The 18,288-nt window shown below is 53.3% G+C and overlaps 1 protein-coding gene across 4 annotated transcripts in view; it reads left to right on the top strand.

Moving 5' to 3' along the window:
- Positions 1-14,994, top strand: part of LOC118678625 (MLX interacting protein) — a 49,746-nt gene extending 34,752 nt beyond the window's left edge. Inside the window, exons 4-17 of one of the 4 annotated variants that reach the window (XM_036354441.1) lie at positions 996-1,085; positions 1,483-1,524; positions 1,888-2,059; positions 2,789-2,878; positions 3,455-3,546; positions 4,486-5,137; positions 5,570-5,733; positions 5,851-6,031; positions 6,415-6,542; positions 7,114-7,215; positions 7,293-7,420; positions 7,586-7,709; positions 9,409-9,533; positions 10,134-14,994. In XM_036354441.1, the coding sequence (XP_036210334.1) occupies positions 996-1,085; positions 1,483-1,524; positions 1,888-2,059; positions 2,789-2,878; positions 3,455-3,546; positions 4,486-5,137; positions 5,570-5,733; positions 5,851-6,031; positions 6,415-6,542; positions 7,114-7,215; positions 7,293-7,420; positions 7,586-7,709; positions 9,409-9,533; positions 10,134-10,410 (2,367 nt within the window). In that variant the 3' untranslated portion in view covers positions 10,411-14,994. Of the gene's footprint in view, positions 1-995; positions 1,086-1,482; positions 1,525-1,887; positions 2,060-2,788; positions 2,879-3,454; positions 3,547-4,485; positions 5,138-5,569; positions 5,734-5,850; positions 6,032-6,414; positions 6,543-7,113; positions 7,216-7,292; positions 7,421-7,585; positions 7,710-9,403; positions 9,534-10,133 lie in introns of all 4 variants that reach the window. The other 3 variants (XM_036354442.1, XM_036354443.1, XM_036354444.1) reach the window with 3 other exon arrangements.
- Positions 14,995-18,288: the final 3,294 nt, after the last annotated feature.

Genomic DNA, 18,288 nt, shown 5'->3' with positions numbered 1-18,288 from the left:
TGGGTTCCCCAGTGGGAGACCACAGGGCAGCATGCTGGGCAGCACTGTCCTCTCAGCTCTTGTGACTTTGAGAAGCCATGGGGATGTGGGGAGCAGGTGGCTCCCCCTTCTCAGAGTGGGCTGACCAGGGACTGGAGGACTCTCCAGTGGGGACTTACCCTCTACTTCCTGTGACTCAGTGGGCTCCTTATAAGGCAGATATCTTTTTTCTGTTTTAATCTTCACCTGAGGATATTTTTAGAGAGTGGAAGGGAAGGGGGAGAGACAGAGAGAGAAACATCGATGTGAGAGAGACACATTAATTGGCTGCCTCCCGCATGCACCCTGACCGGGTCTAGGGATCGAACCTGCAACTCAGGTACATGCCTTTGATCGGGAATCAAACCTGTGAACCAAATGCTATAACCACTTAGTAACACCAACCGGGCACACGGAAGTATTTTTGGGTGAGATTATGTGGGACTTCGGTATGATAGGGATCTGACAGTGAGTGGGCTCTCTGAGGCAGTCGTGAATTCCTTGTCACCGGACATTTCAAGGATGTGAAAGGACGCACGCCCCAAGTAATGGTTCAGTTGAACGACATACTCTTGGAAGTCAATCACTTTCCACCTGAAACTTCTGTAATTGACTGTTTGTTCTGACCCTTTGGAAATGTAGTAGTGGCTACTGGAAACGTGCATTTGGGTGTTACCCCTGGGTCTCTGTAGGGCTCCTCAGCACCTGGATGGAGCATTCTGTCTGACCCTATCCAGTCCAGACCCTCAGGACCCGTGCTGCCGAAGCCCCCCTTGGCTATTGCATCTTCAGTTAGAGGCCACTTGTAGCCCAGAAGAGGGGGACACTGTGAATGAAGTCTAGGACCATGGCGGGCTGCGAGCTGGATTGCCCAGGCTGACTTCCAACCCGGCGTCAGACACGGGTCTGTTCCTGGGTGACTTCTGCTGATGTACCGCGGCGCCATCTTTCCCTGCTGACCTGCCTCTCTCTCACAGGCCATCACCACAGAAGGGAAGTACTGGAAAAGCCGCATTGAGATCGTGATCCGGGAATATCACAAGTGGAGAACCTACTTCAAGAAAAGGGTAACTGGCTTGGGGTCCAAAAAGAGCATGTTGGGGAAGTGGCCCCAGAGGAAGGAAAGGGAGAGTCCTGCGCTCAAACACTGGCCCTGAGGCTGCAGCTGCATAGCTGCCCGTGGAATGAGCATCTGGGTTTCCAAGTAATGGGCCTGCTGTGGTCGTGATCTTTGCTGTCAGCTTCTCCATCTGTGAACAGGCTTTTTGATTCACAAACACTGGTCAGGAATCTCCTCTGCCGGGCATGGCCTGGGGGTGGCAGGGAGCAGGACTCTCTCCCCACCTGCTCCCAGAGAGAGGATCCTAGATGTTTCCGGAGTCCACGCTCTTTTAGGGAGGAGAGGCTGAGGGCCTCATCTCTTCCCGGGCCCTGGGTGACCAGCTCGTCTCCTTTTCTCCATAGTTACAGCAGCACAAGGATGAGGACCTCTCCAGCCTGGCCCAGGTGAGGGAGCTTGGGGATGTGAGGACTCTCATAGGGAACCCCCTTTTGACAAGAAACATAAATAACTTTGATGGCTTGACAAGTGAGCCCCACATCAGAGGAGGTTGGGGACATGGACTCTCCCTGAGGCTAAAGAGGGGCCGCTGCCTTCTCACATGAAAGACTGAAGGGCGAGGAAAGGGGTCAGTTCTCCGCTGGGTGGGCTGCAGGGGTTTCTCCCCAGTTCTGCACCCACTCACGTTCTGTGCAGCAGCCCCTGCCACTCTGTAGAATAGGGGGGCATATGTCCCCAGCACAGCATGGTTGGGAGCTCTGAGTCCACCACCGTCTGTTCGACTTCTCCATCCCCTCTATTGGCGGTAGGAAGATGACATGCTTTATTGGCACAAACATCGGGATGGATGGAAGACCCCAGTCCCAATGGAGGAGGACCCACTGCTGGACACAGACATGCTCATGTCAGAATTCAGCGACACACTTTTTTCCACACTCTCCTCACACCCACCGGTGGCCTGGCCCAACCCACGGGAAATAGGTAACCCACCCCCAGATCCCGGCTTTGAGTGCCTGGCTGGTTTCCTTCTCTGTCAGGCCTCCCTGGGGCAGGCTTCACCTCAGGGCCATCTCTGAGCAGCTGCAGGTCACTTGTTTGGAGCAGGCGGTAAGAAGGAAGATTGACCAACCTCATTGACATCTGACGGCCACATACATTGAGTGGGTGGGGACTGCAAGTTGAGTCTACCTAGAGCTGTCAGGCCCATGGTATCTCTGTGAGAAACAGCAGGGGTTTGATCTGAATCAGTTTCACATTTCTGATTCTGTCCCCTTAGCAAAAGCTGTGTGCCTAGCCCAAGTGACAGGGCCTGTGACTCATTTTGAAGAAGATGGGAAGCACTCCTGGGCATGACCTCTCATCTGGCTGCATTCAGCTGTCCAGCTCACCCATCAGGGAAGAGCCCACAGAATGAGAATTGGAATGGGCGTGGGGGATCTCTGCAGAACTATTCATGATTTCTGGGAGTGTCTGTTCCTGATACTCAATTTACCTTTCTTCCAAAAATATCACATTCTTTTCTGCATTCTGAGGGTAGAGAATGGCCATGAACCCACAAGAAGGTAGAAATCCCAGCCAGTTGCCTACATTTCTTCTTGGAAGAATCTAGAATTTGAGCAGGACCAGGGAGATCCATTCCAGGCCTTTCATATATTCCTACAACTTTGAGAAGGCAAAGTGATTGCTCTGTCTCCTCTCTGATCCTTTCAGCACATCTGGGAAATGCAGACATGATTCAGCCGGGGCTGATTCCTTTGCAGCCCAATCTGGACTTCATGGACACTTTTGAACCTTTCCAAGGTGAGGACATGAGCAGAGAGGGCATGGCCACCTGCATCTCCTTCGCCCAGGACAAAGCAGACTGGTGCTTCCCTTTCATAGAGGGAACTGTTAGAGTGGGAAAGGGAGCAGGGAGAATTTAGAGTTTCCCCAGCACTACTGTCTTTTTTGGTTGTAGCTGCAAAGTCTGCAAGTTTCTCTGGGGCATTGCTGTCGTGGGAATGGTCTTCTCATTCTCGGTCTCAAGAGCCTCTGGTTTGGCCATGACTGTGAGCAGTTTTCCCTCTAGGCAGCAGAGGGCGCCGGCGACACGGCCACCTCCCCACAGTTTCCTGCAGTTAAAGCTGGTGCTTGAGCTCCCACCATTGTAAAAGCTGGTGAAACGCCAGGCCTGGGAGTATTTCAGAGCTCACACTAGCTGCCATCAGGTGTGGTTCCAATCAGAGGACCTCTTTCTGCAGAGTTACCTCAGGGGGACTGCCCTCTGGCCATGGCATGCCTCTGGGTAAGGTGGGGTTCAGTGACTGATTTGTTTGCATTTTAATTCAAGGAAGTGACAGACACACGGAGCTCAAAAGCCCCGATGTTGTCTTTCAGAACTCTTCTCTTCCAGCCGCTCCATTTTTGGCTCCATGCTGTCTGCACCTGCCTCAACATCTGCACCAGATCCCAACAGCCCACCTGCTCAGGTAGAGGGAGCTGGGGGAGGGGCACAGGGCTGGTCATGAAACATCTGCAGTCATGGCTAGGCTAATGACGTGACCACACAGTCATGAGCAAAGTGCTAAGGGCTGTTAGATCACAAGAAATTATGCTATCCCCCTTTTAAAGCATCCTGGAGATTCACGCGCTGGGAGACTGACTCCATAAACGTGCTCCTACCTAAGGCTCCAGGTAACCTGTGTGCAGTGAGCTCTGTTCTGACCATTTAAGACAAAGTAAGCACGACAGCAAAAACATGGATCACTAATGAAAAGAAGTTCTGTGTATTTCTTTTAGTTTTTACTCAGCAATCAACAGAGATTGGTTATCGAGTGAGGCCGGGCCTTTTGCACTGAAGGGGCTCTCAGGCTGGTGCCTGTGTCCAGTTAGACACCAGTAACCTGGCCCATCTTCTTCCATCTGGCTCTGGGAAGAATTTCCTCTGTAGAGATTGAGATCTGAGCAGTTGATTCCTATAGCGTTTCCCTTTTAGGAAGAGGTGACCTCTCTGGAAGTTGATACACGAAACTGTCCTGAGGGAACCCCATGAGCAGCTGGGATCCAGGCTGCCTCTGCTCTGTAACAGAAGATGGCAGGGACTTTTGGGGACCCCTGCTGGACTTTAGAAACGAGATATTCCCAGGCCGAGAGCCAGCTGTGTGCAGACAGTCACTTTGTCTGAGCCCCGTGTTATCATTTAGTTTCTAATGGAAACAGGACCCCTGTCGACATCTGGGAGACACAGATCCATCCCCCAGATCAGCACTAACGGGCTAACGGGATGGGAGAAGCGCCTTTGTCCCTCTGTCCAGGGGTTCATCTCAGGTGCCCGGCAGACATTGCTGTACTTTGTGGAGTGCAGCACCAGAAAGTGATGGCGAGTTGTATGATCCCAGTATTTTTTCCTCACTTCTTTCTCTTCTCAGGAGAGCATCCTGCCCACCACCTCTCTCCCCACCGTGAGCCTCCCTGACAGTCTCATCGCATCCCCCGCAGCCACTGCCCTGGACTCCACAGATAGGCCGGGCTGTGAACGCACTTCCCAGCCTGAGGATCCCTTTATCCAGCCCGCAGACTTTGGTCCCTCGGCGCCCCCACTGAGTGTCCCACAGCCTTTCCTCCCCGTGTTCACCATGCCTGTGCTCTCGCCCAGCCCCACCCCAGTGCCGGCTCCTCCTGCTGTGCCACTAGTCCCTCCTGCCACCCCCCTGAACCCCCCAACCCCACCCACCTTCCTGCAGCCACAGAAGTTTTCTGGAGCCAACAAGTCCCCCGCTGTCATTACCCACACTGCTTCCACCACTCTCACGCACGACGCCTCTGCCACCACCTTCAGCCAGAGCCAGGGCCTTATCATCACCACTCGCCACCCCACCCCCTCAGCATCCCCCTGTGGCCTGGCACTGTCTCCGGCCACCCAGCAGCCAGCTGTTGGGCCTCTGCAACCCCGTTTAACTTTTGTGCATCCCAAACCTGTATCCTTGGCTGGAGGGAGGCCCAAGCAGCCCCCCAAAATAGTGCCTGCTCCCAAACCAGAGCCCATGTCCTTGGTATTGAAGAATGCTTGCATTGCCCAAGGTGAGTGGGGAGGGAAGCTGGAGTGTGACTCCCCCCACCCCCCGGGATATTCCCCCAGCCCCAAGGCTTACATATTCATGGCGCGCGCGCGCACACACACACACACACACACACACATTATGATGTGAAAAAAAGTTATGAAATACTGCATGTGATTGCTCTAGTCTGTTTGGTGTTCTGTGTTGTTCCTTTAAAGTTAGTCTCAATCCAGTTGGAAAACAGGTGGTCCTGGTCATCACTTTCTTGGGTCTGTAATCTGTCCCCTTCAAAGGGAAATTACAAAAACATGTCAGGGGCCTTGTGGCTTTGTCTTTCTGTGCCCTGCGGTGAGGAGCGCTATGTCTCAGTGGCAGCCAAAGAGTCCCGTCTTTCTCCTGGGGGACCCCATTGTGGCTTGGCCAGGCCCGGGGTTAACACCAGCATTGAGAGCAGGTCTCCATGGCTTGGGGCCTCCCCCTCACCTTCTTGTTCTGGCAGCTGCCTTCTCAGGACGGCCACAAGCAGTGATCATGACAGGCCCTCTGAAGAGAGAAGGGATGTTGGCTTCAACCGTGTCCCAGTCCAATGTGGTCATCACGCCTGCTCCCATCGCCAGGGTGAGGGCCCTGGACAGACCTCAGCATCCTTAAACCCGCAGCATGGCCTGCTCTTGGGCGACCCTCACCCAACATAATGGTAGTCAGGAGTGACCCCTCTCTCGTGTGTCACCCCAGGCTCCTGGAGTCACAGAGTTCCACAGCAGCATCCTGGTGACAGACCTGGGCCACGTCACAAGCAGCCAGCCTGGCCCCATCTCCCGGCTCTTCTCTGCAAGCTCAGTGCAAGACTCCCTAGTGAAGGGCGAGCAGGCCCCACTGCACGGGGGCAGTCCCCAGGGTGCTGTCGCGGGTTCTGGTGAGTGGTCACTGTGGTTGGGACAGTTGGGACTTGTGAGTGAAATGAGCTGGCCCACTCCTGGGTTGGGGAAGCCCCCATGGGTGCCCTAGAATAGAGCCTGGGCTCACAGGCCGAGCAGCGAGGTCTCATAAGCCTGCTGATGGCCCGGCTGGGAGAGTGAGCCATGCAGGCAGGATAACGCACAGGAGCAGGAAAGCAGCAGGCATGCTGCAGCATGCTTCTTTGGGTTTTGCCTGGGGGCCACTATGGGAGGCTGAAGATGGGTTTCTGAGTCTTGGGACTTGCTAGGGTTCCCTTCCTGTGTGAGGACTGCAGCAGGCACAGCCTTGCCGAGCCCCCTCTCCGGCCCTGTCCCTAAGCAGGGTCTCTGTTCTTCTCAGGTCGGGATGGCCCAAACTCCGGGCAGGCCTCTCCGTGTGCTTCAGAACACAGCCCCAGTCCTCAGTCTCCCCAGAACAACTACTCAGGGAAATACTCTGCAGATTCCAAAAATGTGGTTGTGTTAAAGGTACCACATATCTCTTTTGGGTCTCTGTTCCCTAGGAAGGGTGGGGAGGCAGGGGCCTTTGGGACTGCCATGCCCTTATGAGGGGCACACTGGAAAGGAGAACCATGGCTCAGCTGGTGCTCCCCAGGCTGAGGTAGCCTCGGAAATGTGGGTGTCAGCACCTTTAATTTTGATATTCAGCCCTCTTTATCCACCCCCCACCCACTGACTGGCCTATGGGAGCAACATTGAATCCTGTAATGTGGCAGGAAGTGGCAGCTGTAGGGACAGGAGAGCTTTGCAGGTGGCTGGGAAGTGCCCGACTGGCAGTGTTTGTGCCTTGCCAGGACTTTGCCTTGCCACACACCATGCTTCAGGGGTGGTTTTCTAGAGTCCCATCCTGTCCCCTCCTGGCTTCTGCTGGAGCCTTTCAGCTTCCTGTCACCGCTCCTTCCACTTAGCTCTCTAGCCTGGCCACAGGGTCCAGTCTGCCCCCAGCAGTCAGCAACAGGTTGAGAGGGCGGGAGGAGGGACAAGCGGAGGTGGCCTGCAGCGCACCCCATATCACAGTGATGGGTCGGTTCCCCAACAGAACCGGCAGATGAAGCACATTTCAGCCGAGCAGAAGAGGCGCTTCAACATCAAGATGGGCTTTGACACCCTGAACAGTTTGATCTCTAATAACTCCAAGCTGGTGAGCTGCCTGGGGGCATTAGGTGGGGAGCTTGGTCCTGGGGCGTGGGCGCTGCTCTGACCCCACACCCCCTGCAGACCAGCCATGCCATCACGCTGCAGAAGACAGTGGAGTACATCACCAAGCTGCAGCAGGAGCGCAGCCAGATGCAGGAGGAGGCGCGGCGACTGCGGGACGAGATTGAGGAGCTCAACGCCACCATCATGTGAGGGCCACCAACATGTGAGGCGGGGGCCTGGAGGCTCAGGCGGTGCCCCGTCCTCACGTGTGCGCCACACAGGCAGGATCCTCCTGCCCATTCGGTGCCCCCCGGGGTCCGTAATTGTCACCAGCTGCTCCAAGCTTCCTCTGACTCTTCCTGTCATTGCAGCTCCTGCCAGCAGCTGCTCCCTGCCACAGGAGTCCCCGTCACCCGGCGCCAGTTTGATCACATGACAGACATGTTTGATGAGTATGTGAAGAGCCGGACCTTGCAGAATTGGAAGTTCTGGATTGTATCCTTGGGTTTCTTTTGACCACTCCACCCCAAACCAGGGCACCAAAACCGCAGAAATCCACACTCTAGTCCTTTAGAAAGGTTCTCATATAATGGCTGTCATTCAGTTTGTGAAACAACAAGGTCAGTTTTCTCCTTGGGAGAGTGGGGGCCTGGCCCAAGACATGGAGTAGGGCTATCGTTGGCCACTGTTCGGGGTCGGGGCTTCCCGGGGAGGCAGACAGGCCAGCATTGCTCTCTGAGTTCTTGAGGAATAAAGACAAGAGCCACTTGCAGAAGGAAGTGGCCTCTAGCCTAACATCCGGGCAGCAGCTTCTCCTGGGGCAGTCGGGAGTGCGTACCAGGTGTCAGATGAGAGACCAGGTTCACAAAACCAAGCGGCAGAGCCTAGATTTGAAACCAGTTCCTTCCAGGCTGCTCCCTGAGTATGTACCCCAGGCCTTGAATGCTGTCATGAGGCACTTACACCTGTCTCTGTGGCCAAGGCCTCCTTTAGCTGGCCTTCCAGATGGCCCTTTCAGGGGATGGCTCCTGCCTTCTCACTGCCCACCCAGCCACTACTCTGCCTCTGGGTTGGCCACTGCCTCAACCTTGGGTATGACAGATGGGTCTGGACTTACAATGGTTAGATGGGATTTTCAACTTTAGGATGGTGCCAAAGTGATATGAATAGTAAATTGCGTGAGATAGTCAATACTTTGTTATAAAATGGGCTTTGTGTTAGATCAGTGATTTTCAACTGGTGTGCCACAAGAATTTTTTTTTTAAATCCTCACTCGAGGATATTTTTCCACTGATTTTTAAAGAGAGTGGAAGAGAGAGGGAAAGACAGAGAGAAATATCGATGTGAGAGAAACACATCAATTGATTGCCTCCTGCACGAGACCCGGCCAGGGAGGAGTCTGCAACCGAGGTATATGCCCTTGACTGGAATCGAACCCGGGACCCTTCAGTCCGTAAGCCAACACTCTATCCACTCATCCAAACCAGACTGGGCGCTGCAAGAGTTTTTAAAACATGCAATATCTGACTATTTCATCAGGGGCACTGATCTCTTTTCCCTTAGATTGTCAAATTTAAAAAATGACAACAGCCAACACAAATAACCAGAATTCTATCCCACTTTTTTTTCATATAGGCAAAAAATATATTTGCATCTAAATTTTTGGTGTGCCGCAGAATTTAATTAGTTTATGTGTGCCATGAGATGAAAAAGGTTGAAAATCACTGTGTGAGATGAGTTTGCCCAACTGTAGGCTAATGTGAGTGTTCTGAGCATGGTTAAGGTAGGTTAGGCTAAGGTGTGATGTTCCGTAAGTTAGGTGTAATAAATACATTTTTTACTTAGGGATTTATCAAGATGTAACCCTGTCATTAGGCCAGGAGCATCTGTATACGTATAATATGTTGTGTTCACGTCATTGCACCAGGATCCATTCCAGACCAAAAAACGCTTCTGTCGCTGCCTCCAGCCTGCTCAGTGATCAGTTATAGTTACACTTGATCTTAGCCAAAAGGCCGGGAAGCGATGGGGTCAGTTACAGTTCGATAGAAGCGTCTTAGGCAAACGGAAGGGCACACTTACCTCATCCAGATCTCTGTTGCTCAACTATCTGTACACAATTACTTGCCTGTCCCAAGGGAACAGGCCTTCCTCCTCGATTACCTTTTCTTTAACCCACGTCCCTGAAGTTCAGTATCATCATCAAGCCGCTATTCGAGTCCTTCAAGGGGATGGTGTCCACCAGCAGCCTGGAAGAACTGCACCGGACGGCACTGTCCTGGCTGGACCAGCGCTGCTCCTTGCCCAAACTCAGGCCAAGTGAGTGAGGTGCTGCACAGGGGCGGTGGGGTTGGAGGCTGCCACCTCCGTGTTAGTGCCAGAGAGACGAGGACCCTTGAGGCTGCAGAAAACCCAGGTCCCACTGTGAGCAACCATGCATACAGGGCCCGGGGCATGAGGGTGGTGCTGTGCATGGCCCTGAGCCAGTCATGCCAACGGCAGGGCGGGGAGCAGTCCTACCCAGCGCCTTTCTGTGGCTTCAGTTTGTCAGTTCAGTCAGATCCAGCTTATGTTTATTGAGCTCTTCCTATTGGCTGGGCCCTTTCAGGTGTTTCCTTGTTTAATTCTTATAACTAACAGAGCTGTGTCTATACGTTAAGGTTATAGAGAAGTGGTAGTAACACCGATGCACAAGCCGGAAGAGCTTAGGCCTCTCCACCTATCTGCAGGCTACGGATAGGATTCAGAGAGCTGCCTTAAAGGCAGAGGGGCTGTTCTAGTGTCCCTCTCCTCCTCTGGCAAGCATGAGAGTCACACGATGGTTATACGCGTAAGGGCACATGTGCTACTGTCCGTGGTGGGACTCAAAGCTGCCACCTACACCGTGTCTTCGGGCTAACTCCCCCTCCTGTCTTCCAGTGGTGCTGAGCACCCTCCGGCATCTGAGCACCACCACCTCCATTCTGACAGACCCGTCCCAGCTGCCAGAGCAGGCCGCGGAGGCTGTCACCAGACGTGGCAAGAGGTCGGGGGAGTCTTAGTGCTTAGCCGGCACGTGCCGCACAAGATGCCAGAAGACCCTTCCCTGCCTGTGGAGAGGAGGCTGCATCCCACACCTCTCCTGACGCAGAGCCTCAGGGCCTCCCTCCAACTCTGCCAGCCCCCTGGGCCGCTCGAATGCCACGCTCAGGTCTGAAGCAGGTTCGGGTCCTGCCAACAGCAGTAGTCCATCCTTGGGAGCTCCTTGCTGTCAACTCTCACTCATCGACCTCAGTCACAACCTCTGCTGCCCTCAGGGCAGCCCAGACAGGGAAACACCACAGTTCATTCCTGTCCTGCTGGTCTGCCAGGCCCACGGAAGTAGGTGGGCCCGAGGAGGCAACACCTGCTCCTGGAATTAGAAAACGAACAGGTCCCTGCCCAGTCCCTGTCTGTTGCATCCTGGCGGTCGTCTCTGGATGATTACCTGCTGCTCTGGCCCGCCCTGGGGCGGCAGGAAGACATTTTCCTTCCTCCCCCAGACTCTGACCTGTAGACAGGCTTGGACAGCTGCTCAGGCTTTCACATGGCCAGCTGCCTGGGAAACCCCGGACTCACATGTGCAAAAGCAGAGGGTGTGAATGCACGTGGACAGAAAGGAAAGCACAAAAAATGCAAAGCTCCAGCTCGGAGACCCTCCTGGGTGGCCTGTGACCTGTTCTGATTTGGCTCCACTTGCGTGGCGGGCAGCACCCCCAGCATCGCTGATGGGAATGGTAGTGTGGACTTGGTCCAAGATTTTGCCAGGCGTGAGCTCTCAGAGTGATCTTTCCACCCTGTTCTCCACCGGCTTTCACACTCAGCCTCGGACGCGCCAGCAGTGGCCCTTCGGGTGCAGCATTCAAAAAGCCAGGCTCCAGGGTGCTTCCACCAGCCTGGTCATCTTGTCTGCATTGTTCACCCGGGAGCCTCAAACTGGAATGGTTCTCGGGCCAAAGAGGTCACCACACCCAAAGGCTGTCCAGTCCTGTTTGGAGGAAGAAATGGAATGTCGACAGGCGGAATTCCTGGCCAGCCTCAGCTGTCCAGACATCGCCCAGATCCAATAGTAAAGAATTGCACTGAGTTGATAGGTGGGGGGTCCCTAGGGCACCGGGTTGTTTCCAGGTATGGGGATTACAGCGAAGGGTCCAGAGGAAGGCATGGCAGGAGGCTGGTCTGGGCCAGTCCTCGCTGTGTCTGCAGGAGTAGCTGTGGGTGAAGGGCGCTCTAACACCCAGGAAGCCTAGCCCGGCCAAAGGCACCTTCTTGTTGAAAGAATGTGTTTTTATCGTCCTGCTGTGAAGTTCAGAGGGGCCCGCTGTCTCTCCTCCCACCAGAGATGGAGTGGACAGTGCTGGGCAGGCCAGGAGAGCTGGGTGGGCTTTGAGGAGGCCCAGGAGCCATGTGAGGGGGACCACGGCTACCTCCTGAGGTTGTGATCCACTAGGAGGCTCCCCCTGGTTCCTGGAAGGCTGAGGAAGGTGCTCAGAGGGTGGCCAGCCCTGCCTCAGCCTTGGGTGGTGAGGCTGGATGGGGGTTCTTCCCCATGTTGCCGTCCGCACCAGCACCTCTGCTGCAGATCACTAACCTGTCACCTGCCCCCTGGTCTATGCTTCCACCCCCTCGGCCTCCCCAGAACACGTGTTTACAGGCCTCTGGATCCCTCTCCTGAGAGGCAAGCACAAGATGAGGCTAGGCTGGTTCCTCATTTCCATGGGATGTGGTAAGAGAACCATCGTTACCCCCAGGTAAACATGAAGCCCCCTTCAAAAGGGGAAGACCACCGTGGTAAGGGCTCCCTTAGGGCCAAAGGGGAAAAGGAAAACACGAAACGTTCGCAGCTGTTAGGGCTCATGGAGGGGCGTGAGCTCGGCCCCTCCACAGATCTGTGCCTTCATAAACCACGTGGGTGGCCGCAGTGCTTGGCCCAGCCTAGACCTCTCCTAAATCTGTAGCTTTCTCCCCACCCCTTGCTGGGAGTCCTTTTTTTAAAACAAATTCAGATATAAAATGGGCCTCTTGCTTCGTTGGCCTACCTCTCTCCATTTCTCCCTTTTGCTGATGTAATGATCAGATTCTGTTTTGGTAGCTGTTCAAGGCTGTTAGGCTATGTGTGACTTCGAAGGGTGTGTGTCTGTGTGGCATGATTTTGTTTGAGGTATTTCCTTAAATCCATTTCTCTTGGTGCTCACGATTACCGTGGCTGTAGGGCCACAAAGCTGTTTCTCTTACTGCAGACACACTGTTGCTAGTCCTCCAGGTTTTCTTGTTCTTGAATCTTGCCTGATGAATCTGGCCAGCACAAGGGCCTCTCAACCTCTATCCTTGGGTCCCGGCCACCGGCCAGGGCATGGGGAAGCTGAGGCAGTCTGCCAACGGCCTCCAGTAGATGCTGACCACGGGGCTGTGGTTTGTTTACACTTATATCACTCCAACTCCCATAAAAGAGACTTAAAAATGCTGACACTTAGGAGAATGAGAAAATCAATCTGAAAAGGGGAAAAAAATCCTGTCTGGTACATTCATTTCTGCAAGTATTTCTGTGAAATCTTTCTGTGCCATCAGCTCCCTGCACCGCTCTTTCCTCTTTCACAATGAGTGGGGATGCAGGGACAGAGCAGAGGCCACTGTGGGGCTTTCTGAAAGCCGAAAGGCCTGTCCCTCCTGACCCAGGCGGCTTACACACCAGCTGTCACCCCTCAGCAGGTCCCCAACCTGTGGCAGACCCACAGCTTTGCAGCAGTTTTCACAGCACCAGGGAAGCAGTTCCTACGTCAGAAATTAGTGCTGATGGAAGGAGGGGCCGGGGCAGGGCAGTGAAATCCCCAGCATGCTGTGGATTGAGGTTGCATATGGGTCCTTGGGCAACCACCTTTCTCCACTTCCTGTCCTTGTGACATGACCCCATTTCACCTTTCCAGAGGTTGGGCCTGAAGGTGTTTTTGCTGTGCCAATAGAAATATAAACTTAGGTTCTTAGAGGACATGGGACTCCAGCATGGTGCCCAGCCCCTTTGTCCCATCCAGGTGAAGGGGTGTGGTCGTGGGTGACATCATTCATTGCCTGATCCTAGCTTAGCCACCTCCAAAAGGGGTCACACACCCCTGTCTCCATGTGCAGTTCTGGCTGGCTCCACCCCAGCTTCCTCTCAGGTTGGGCCTCCTTCCTTGAGAGGCCTGGCTTCCCACCAAACGAATCTAGGGACAGCAGGATCGTTGTTTTCAAGGTCACAAGTGTTTGCTTTCTGGCTGAACAAGAGCTCATCAGAGTGGAGCGGGACTGTACTGTGGGTCTGTCCCCCCGTGGCCAGCAGACTCGCTCAGCGTGCAGGGGGTGGGTGCTATGGGCCAGGCCCCACGCTGCCTGCCCTGGCCTCCTCGGTTCAGTTCTTTTACCTCACTGGCTCCGATGGGCAGGCTTGGAGCCTTGCCTCATCACCCCTCCTACTCTCAGCAGCCCCTTCCCCTCCGGTGGTCACCTGGTCCCTCCACGGTCTTTGTCCCACTGACTGGGTGTAAGCTGGGCTGCTCTTCTGTCTGGTGGGAGATTGCCTTTCCCGGGAGATTCCCTGCTTGCCATTAAGCTCTTTGCAGTAGGTGAACTGCTGACACCCCCGCCCCCCCCACTCCCTACACTTAGTTTTGCAAAGTGTTCTCTGTGGGACCTGGTTGGGATGGAGCTGGGAGAGCCCTGATGTGGCCGCCTCGGGCTCGGTGCCTCATATATTAAGATTTTCCCCACGTCTGAACATGGGGAAGGAGAGAGGAGGGCGAGGCTGGAGGATGGAAGAGCTTGGAAGCTCGACATGTTTGTACCATTCAGGAGCTGCCTTGGTCGTGGCCCACTCAGCAGGTCTTTGTGGTTGGAGGGGCTCCAGGAACAGGGAAAAGCGTTAGGAGCTTACCCCCCCACCCCCGCCAGTCCCTCCACAGGGGTCAGCTGCCTGATTCTCTCCTTCTGAGGACGTGGCTCTCCCGGCTCACATGTGGGGGCTGTTTCCTTGTCAGGCTTGTGAAAATCAGCCTTGGAGAAAAAAGGGAACTTTTTTATACTGATTGTTGGCTTTGACTCTGTGTGTGTGTGTGTGTGTGTGTGTGTGTGTGTGTGTGTGTGAGTGTGTTTACTTAATGAAATTTTATTTTTGTGAAATTCCTTTCCAATTATGTAGCAGAATTCACCTTCACCTCCCAGTCAAACTTTTGGTTCCACAGTCGACCGTGGGCGTCGCTGATTTGAAGAATTCTCTTCTGCGTTTCTGAACAGACATGTTGCTCTCAGGAACTGAGCTTGTGCAGGGCTGGGAGAAACTCAAGTTTTATACGTTTCCATAGAGTTTCCATCCTGCAGTTAGAAGGTAGGAAGGGCCCGGCCCTGGGAGACCCGGCCCAGCTGTGTGCTCGCGTGGGAGCCGAGCACAGCCTCCCCCACACCCCTGCCACTCCACACCTGAGCCCTCTCACGGCCCAGACACCACGCTCTTTAATTGTCCGGGTTCCGTTCCCTGTGCAATGGGTCGCTTTTTCCTGCTGGGAGCTTCGGTGATGGTGTCAGGGCTCCTTTAGGGGACAGTTACCCCCGTCTAGGAAAGAAACCCCCGCGGAGTCTGGGCAGCAGAGGCTCCCTCAGGCCCGTGTCGCCCAGAGCACAGCCCTATCACGCGTGTCGAGAAGCATGTTTCCACCAGCTGTGTTCAACACTACAATGCAGTTTGAAAACTACATTTACATCCAGAACAATAAAAAGCCGTATTTTTTGGAAACGCTCGTGGTGTGTGGTCTTCAGTGCTGCCCTGTTGGTCTATGGCAGTGGTTCTCACCCTTGGCTGCACATTAGAATCACCTGGGAATCTTTTTAAAATCCTGATTTCTGGGCCTCATCCTCCGGAAATTCTGTTTCTTTGTTACTAATGTTGTGGCCCCACCCCATAATAAAGAAACAGAATTTCCGGAGGATGAGACCCAGAAATCAGGATTTTAAAAAGATTCCCAGGTGATTCTAATGTGCAGCCAAGGGTGAGAACCACTGGTCTATGGGGAGCCGGTGAAAGGAGAGCAGGCAGAGTGCCGCCCGACTGCGCTCCTGGCCTGGAGGTGGGGATGCCGCCTGCAGTGGAGGCATTGGGGTGAGCACAGAGGTCAAGGCGGGTGAAGTTCTGGAGGTATCTCCAGAAAGACAGTGGTTCTACAGAGAGGCCTCCGCCAATGGGGCCGGTATCCCACGCCCAGTGTGACCGATTCTGCCCATGAACTCACCAGGCAGGCAGAGTTGAGTGGCGCTTGTACCAACTGCCCAGATCTGTATCTCTTGACTAAAATGCAGTGGTTTGCTACACAGGTTCTTGTCTGATCAAACCCCAAGGCCTCCCCCAAGGGAAGAAGTTCATGACACAAAACAAGATGTGGAGCTTTGAGGGTCAGGGCCCTGGAGAGAGGTGAGTGGCATGTGGACTCCTTCCAGCCACAGGGAGCTCGACTGCCAACAAGCTAAGCAGCTGGTGTCTGTCTGGCTCTTTCAAGTTTTTGAGCCCAGCTCCATGTTAAGTAAGGAAGATGTTTGGGCATAATTTGGAGAAGTAGAGTTTGGATGGGCTGGCAAGGGAGGAGCAGAGAGTGTCTAGAGCAGTGGTTCTCAACCTTCCTAATGCCAATACCCTTTAATACAGTTCCTCATGTTGTGGTGACCCCCAACCATAAAATTATTTTCGTTTCTACTTAATAACTGTAATTTTGCTACTGTTATGAATCGTAATGTAAATATCTGATATGTAGGATGTATTTTCATTGTTAAAAATTGAACATAAAGCATAGTGATTAATCACAAAAACAATATGTAATTATATATGTGTTTTCCGATGGTCTTAGGCGACCCCTGTGAAAGGGTCGTTCGACTCCCAAAGGGGTCGTGACCCACAGGTTGAGAACCGCTGATCTAGAGGGCATGTGGCTAGTGCACAAGAGATTCCCATTCCTCTCTCAGGCGTGGAGCCACTGCAGGGACATCCTCACTTGTGGGCGCTTCTCAAGTTAGTGGTGTGATTATTCCCATTTCATAGAGAAGCAACAGTCAAGGTGACATGGGTCAGAGTGAGAAGCTGAAAGGTCACTTTTATCTTGCCAATGGGTTCTCCATGCTCCAAATCCCAGCATTATCCTTGATGCCCCCATCTCTCCTTCCCCTCCTCCAACACCAAGCCCTATCAAGTTTGTCTTTTACGTTTCTCTCAAGGTCATTACCCACTTTTCTATCCCACTGCCCTAACCCTAATCCAAATCCCTGGCACCATCATTTCGCAACCAGTTCACATCATAACGTTCACCCCATTCTGCCTTACAATCTATCTTACAGTCAATGTGAGCTTGGAAAAGTCCAAGACTAGTCACGTCTCCTCTGCATCAAATGCAGGCGGTGCGGCCAGGTCAGAAGTCAGAGGCAGAGGGTGTGACTGGGGTGTGAGATGTCACACTGACAGAGTATGGAACAAGGTTTAAAGATTGACTCATACGACTACATACTGAATATAACAAGTCAAGTTCCCTAATTGAGGCTGTAATTTCGTAGTTAGGTTTAGGTAGGATAAGAACTCTCTCAAGTGGCATTTAAAGGCACCTCACCTCGGATGTGGACTCAGCTCTACAGAACAGAACTTACCTTCTCCAGTACCTCTTTTCGGTATGTCAGCATCTAAATTGAGCCTCTGTGGGGTGGTGTGATTGCGCTTGTCCTAAATTTCAGTAAGTGTGCTTTTTTATCTTTTCATTTCAGACAATCTCCAGCATCCACACAAGTAGAACAGTGTAATGAACTGAGGGCCCATTCATCCGTTTTCACAATGATCCACTGAGGGCCAATCCTGTCATACATGCACCCTACCCACCCCCGCCCGCCCCCATTATTTTGAAGCAAACCCAGAGACCGTGTGGCTTTCCCCTGTGAACAGTAAATGTGTCCTTAGTGCCATTTCCAGCGTTGCATATATGCCTGCCATGTTGGTCCTGTGAAAAGCTACGAAGTCACAGTTCATGAGAAACCTGGGGAATGGGGAGTTCTGATTGATCAGATTTTTCTGTTTCACCGAATTATTAGCTAGAAAACCCTTATTGTTTAAAAAGGGGAAAGGCTTTCTAAGATAAGCGTCTACTTTCCTGCCTTCATAGGTATGGCACGGCAAACAACCTAATCTCTTCATCTAGTCTGACTGATTTTCGCTCCTGGGGGAAGTGACCCAACAGGGCTAGTTGTTTCCATTACAGATTTGTGGTGGCAGCGGGGCCTGGGTGACAGGGAGTACAGTCTTTCCCACCTGCCCCTCACCTGCCTCTGAAGCCCAGACTCCAACCGGTGGGGGTCTCCTGAGTCCCCAGCCCACACATCAGTGTAACTGCACGACCCATACTGTACCTCTTCCTCCAACACCCGCCACGAGTTTACCCAATTTTTTGCTCTTTCCTCCAGTCTTTGACCAAGGAGAGTGTGAGCTGAAAGCAGAATCTGCACTCAGCTCAGGGAACCCAACAGGGACTGTATTGGAGACACAACAAAACCTGTGAGTGATGGGTAAGCATGGGGGGCATGAGGAAGGGCAGACACCAGGCCCTGAAGGGGATCAGGAATGTCCCCATGGTAGGTGACACCTGAGCCAGGAAGCCACAGCAGAGCACTTTCCACGGCAGAAAGGGTCACAGACCTAACCCTCCATGCACCCGGCCAGGTGGTCCCCATCTCCCCACTGGGGCTTTTTCTTTCATTATCACTTCTGTCCCTTGAAAAGTTATCTCTTTTCTCCTCTTTCATTTGATTCATTCCTCTCCACTCACAAGTTTCTTCTGAGTCTCTCTGCTTCTAACCAGTCTTTCTTTAACTTTCAATCTCGCCTGCCCAAACTCAGGCATCCCCAAACCTGCATCTTGATACCCCACTGCTCACGACACACATTCAGACATCACCCTCGCTTCCTCCTTTTCTTCACTTTCCGCCTTTCGTCTACCAGGACACTGGTCAGTGTTGCCTCCAAAATAATCACAGGCCCAGCGCTCCTCCCCACCCCACTGCCATC

Source organism: Myotis myotis, unplaced genomic scaffold (genome assembly GCF_014108235.1).
Source record: "Myotis myotis isolate mMyoMyo1 unplaced genomic scaffold, mMyoMyo1.p scaffold_m19_p_20, whole genome shotgun sequence".
NCBI classification, from domain to species: Eukaryota; Metazoa; Chordata; class Mammalia; order Chiroptera; family Vespertilionidae; genus Myotis; species Myotis myotis.
This window is presented reverse-complemented; position numbering and strand designations above follow the sequence as displayed.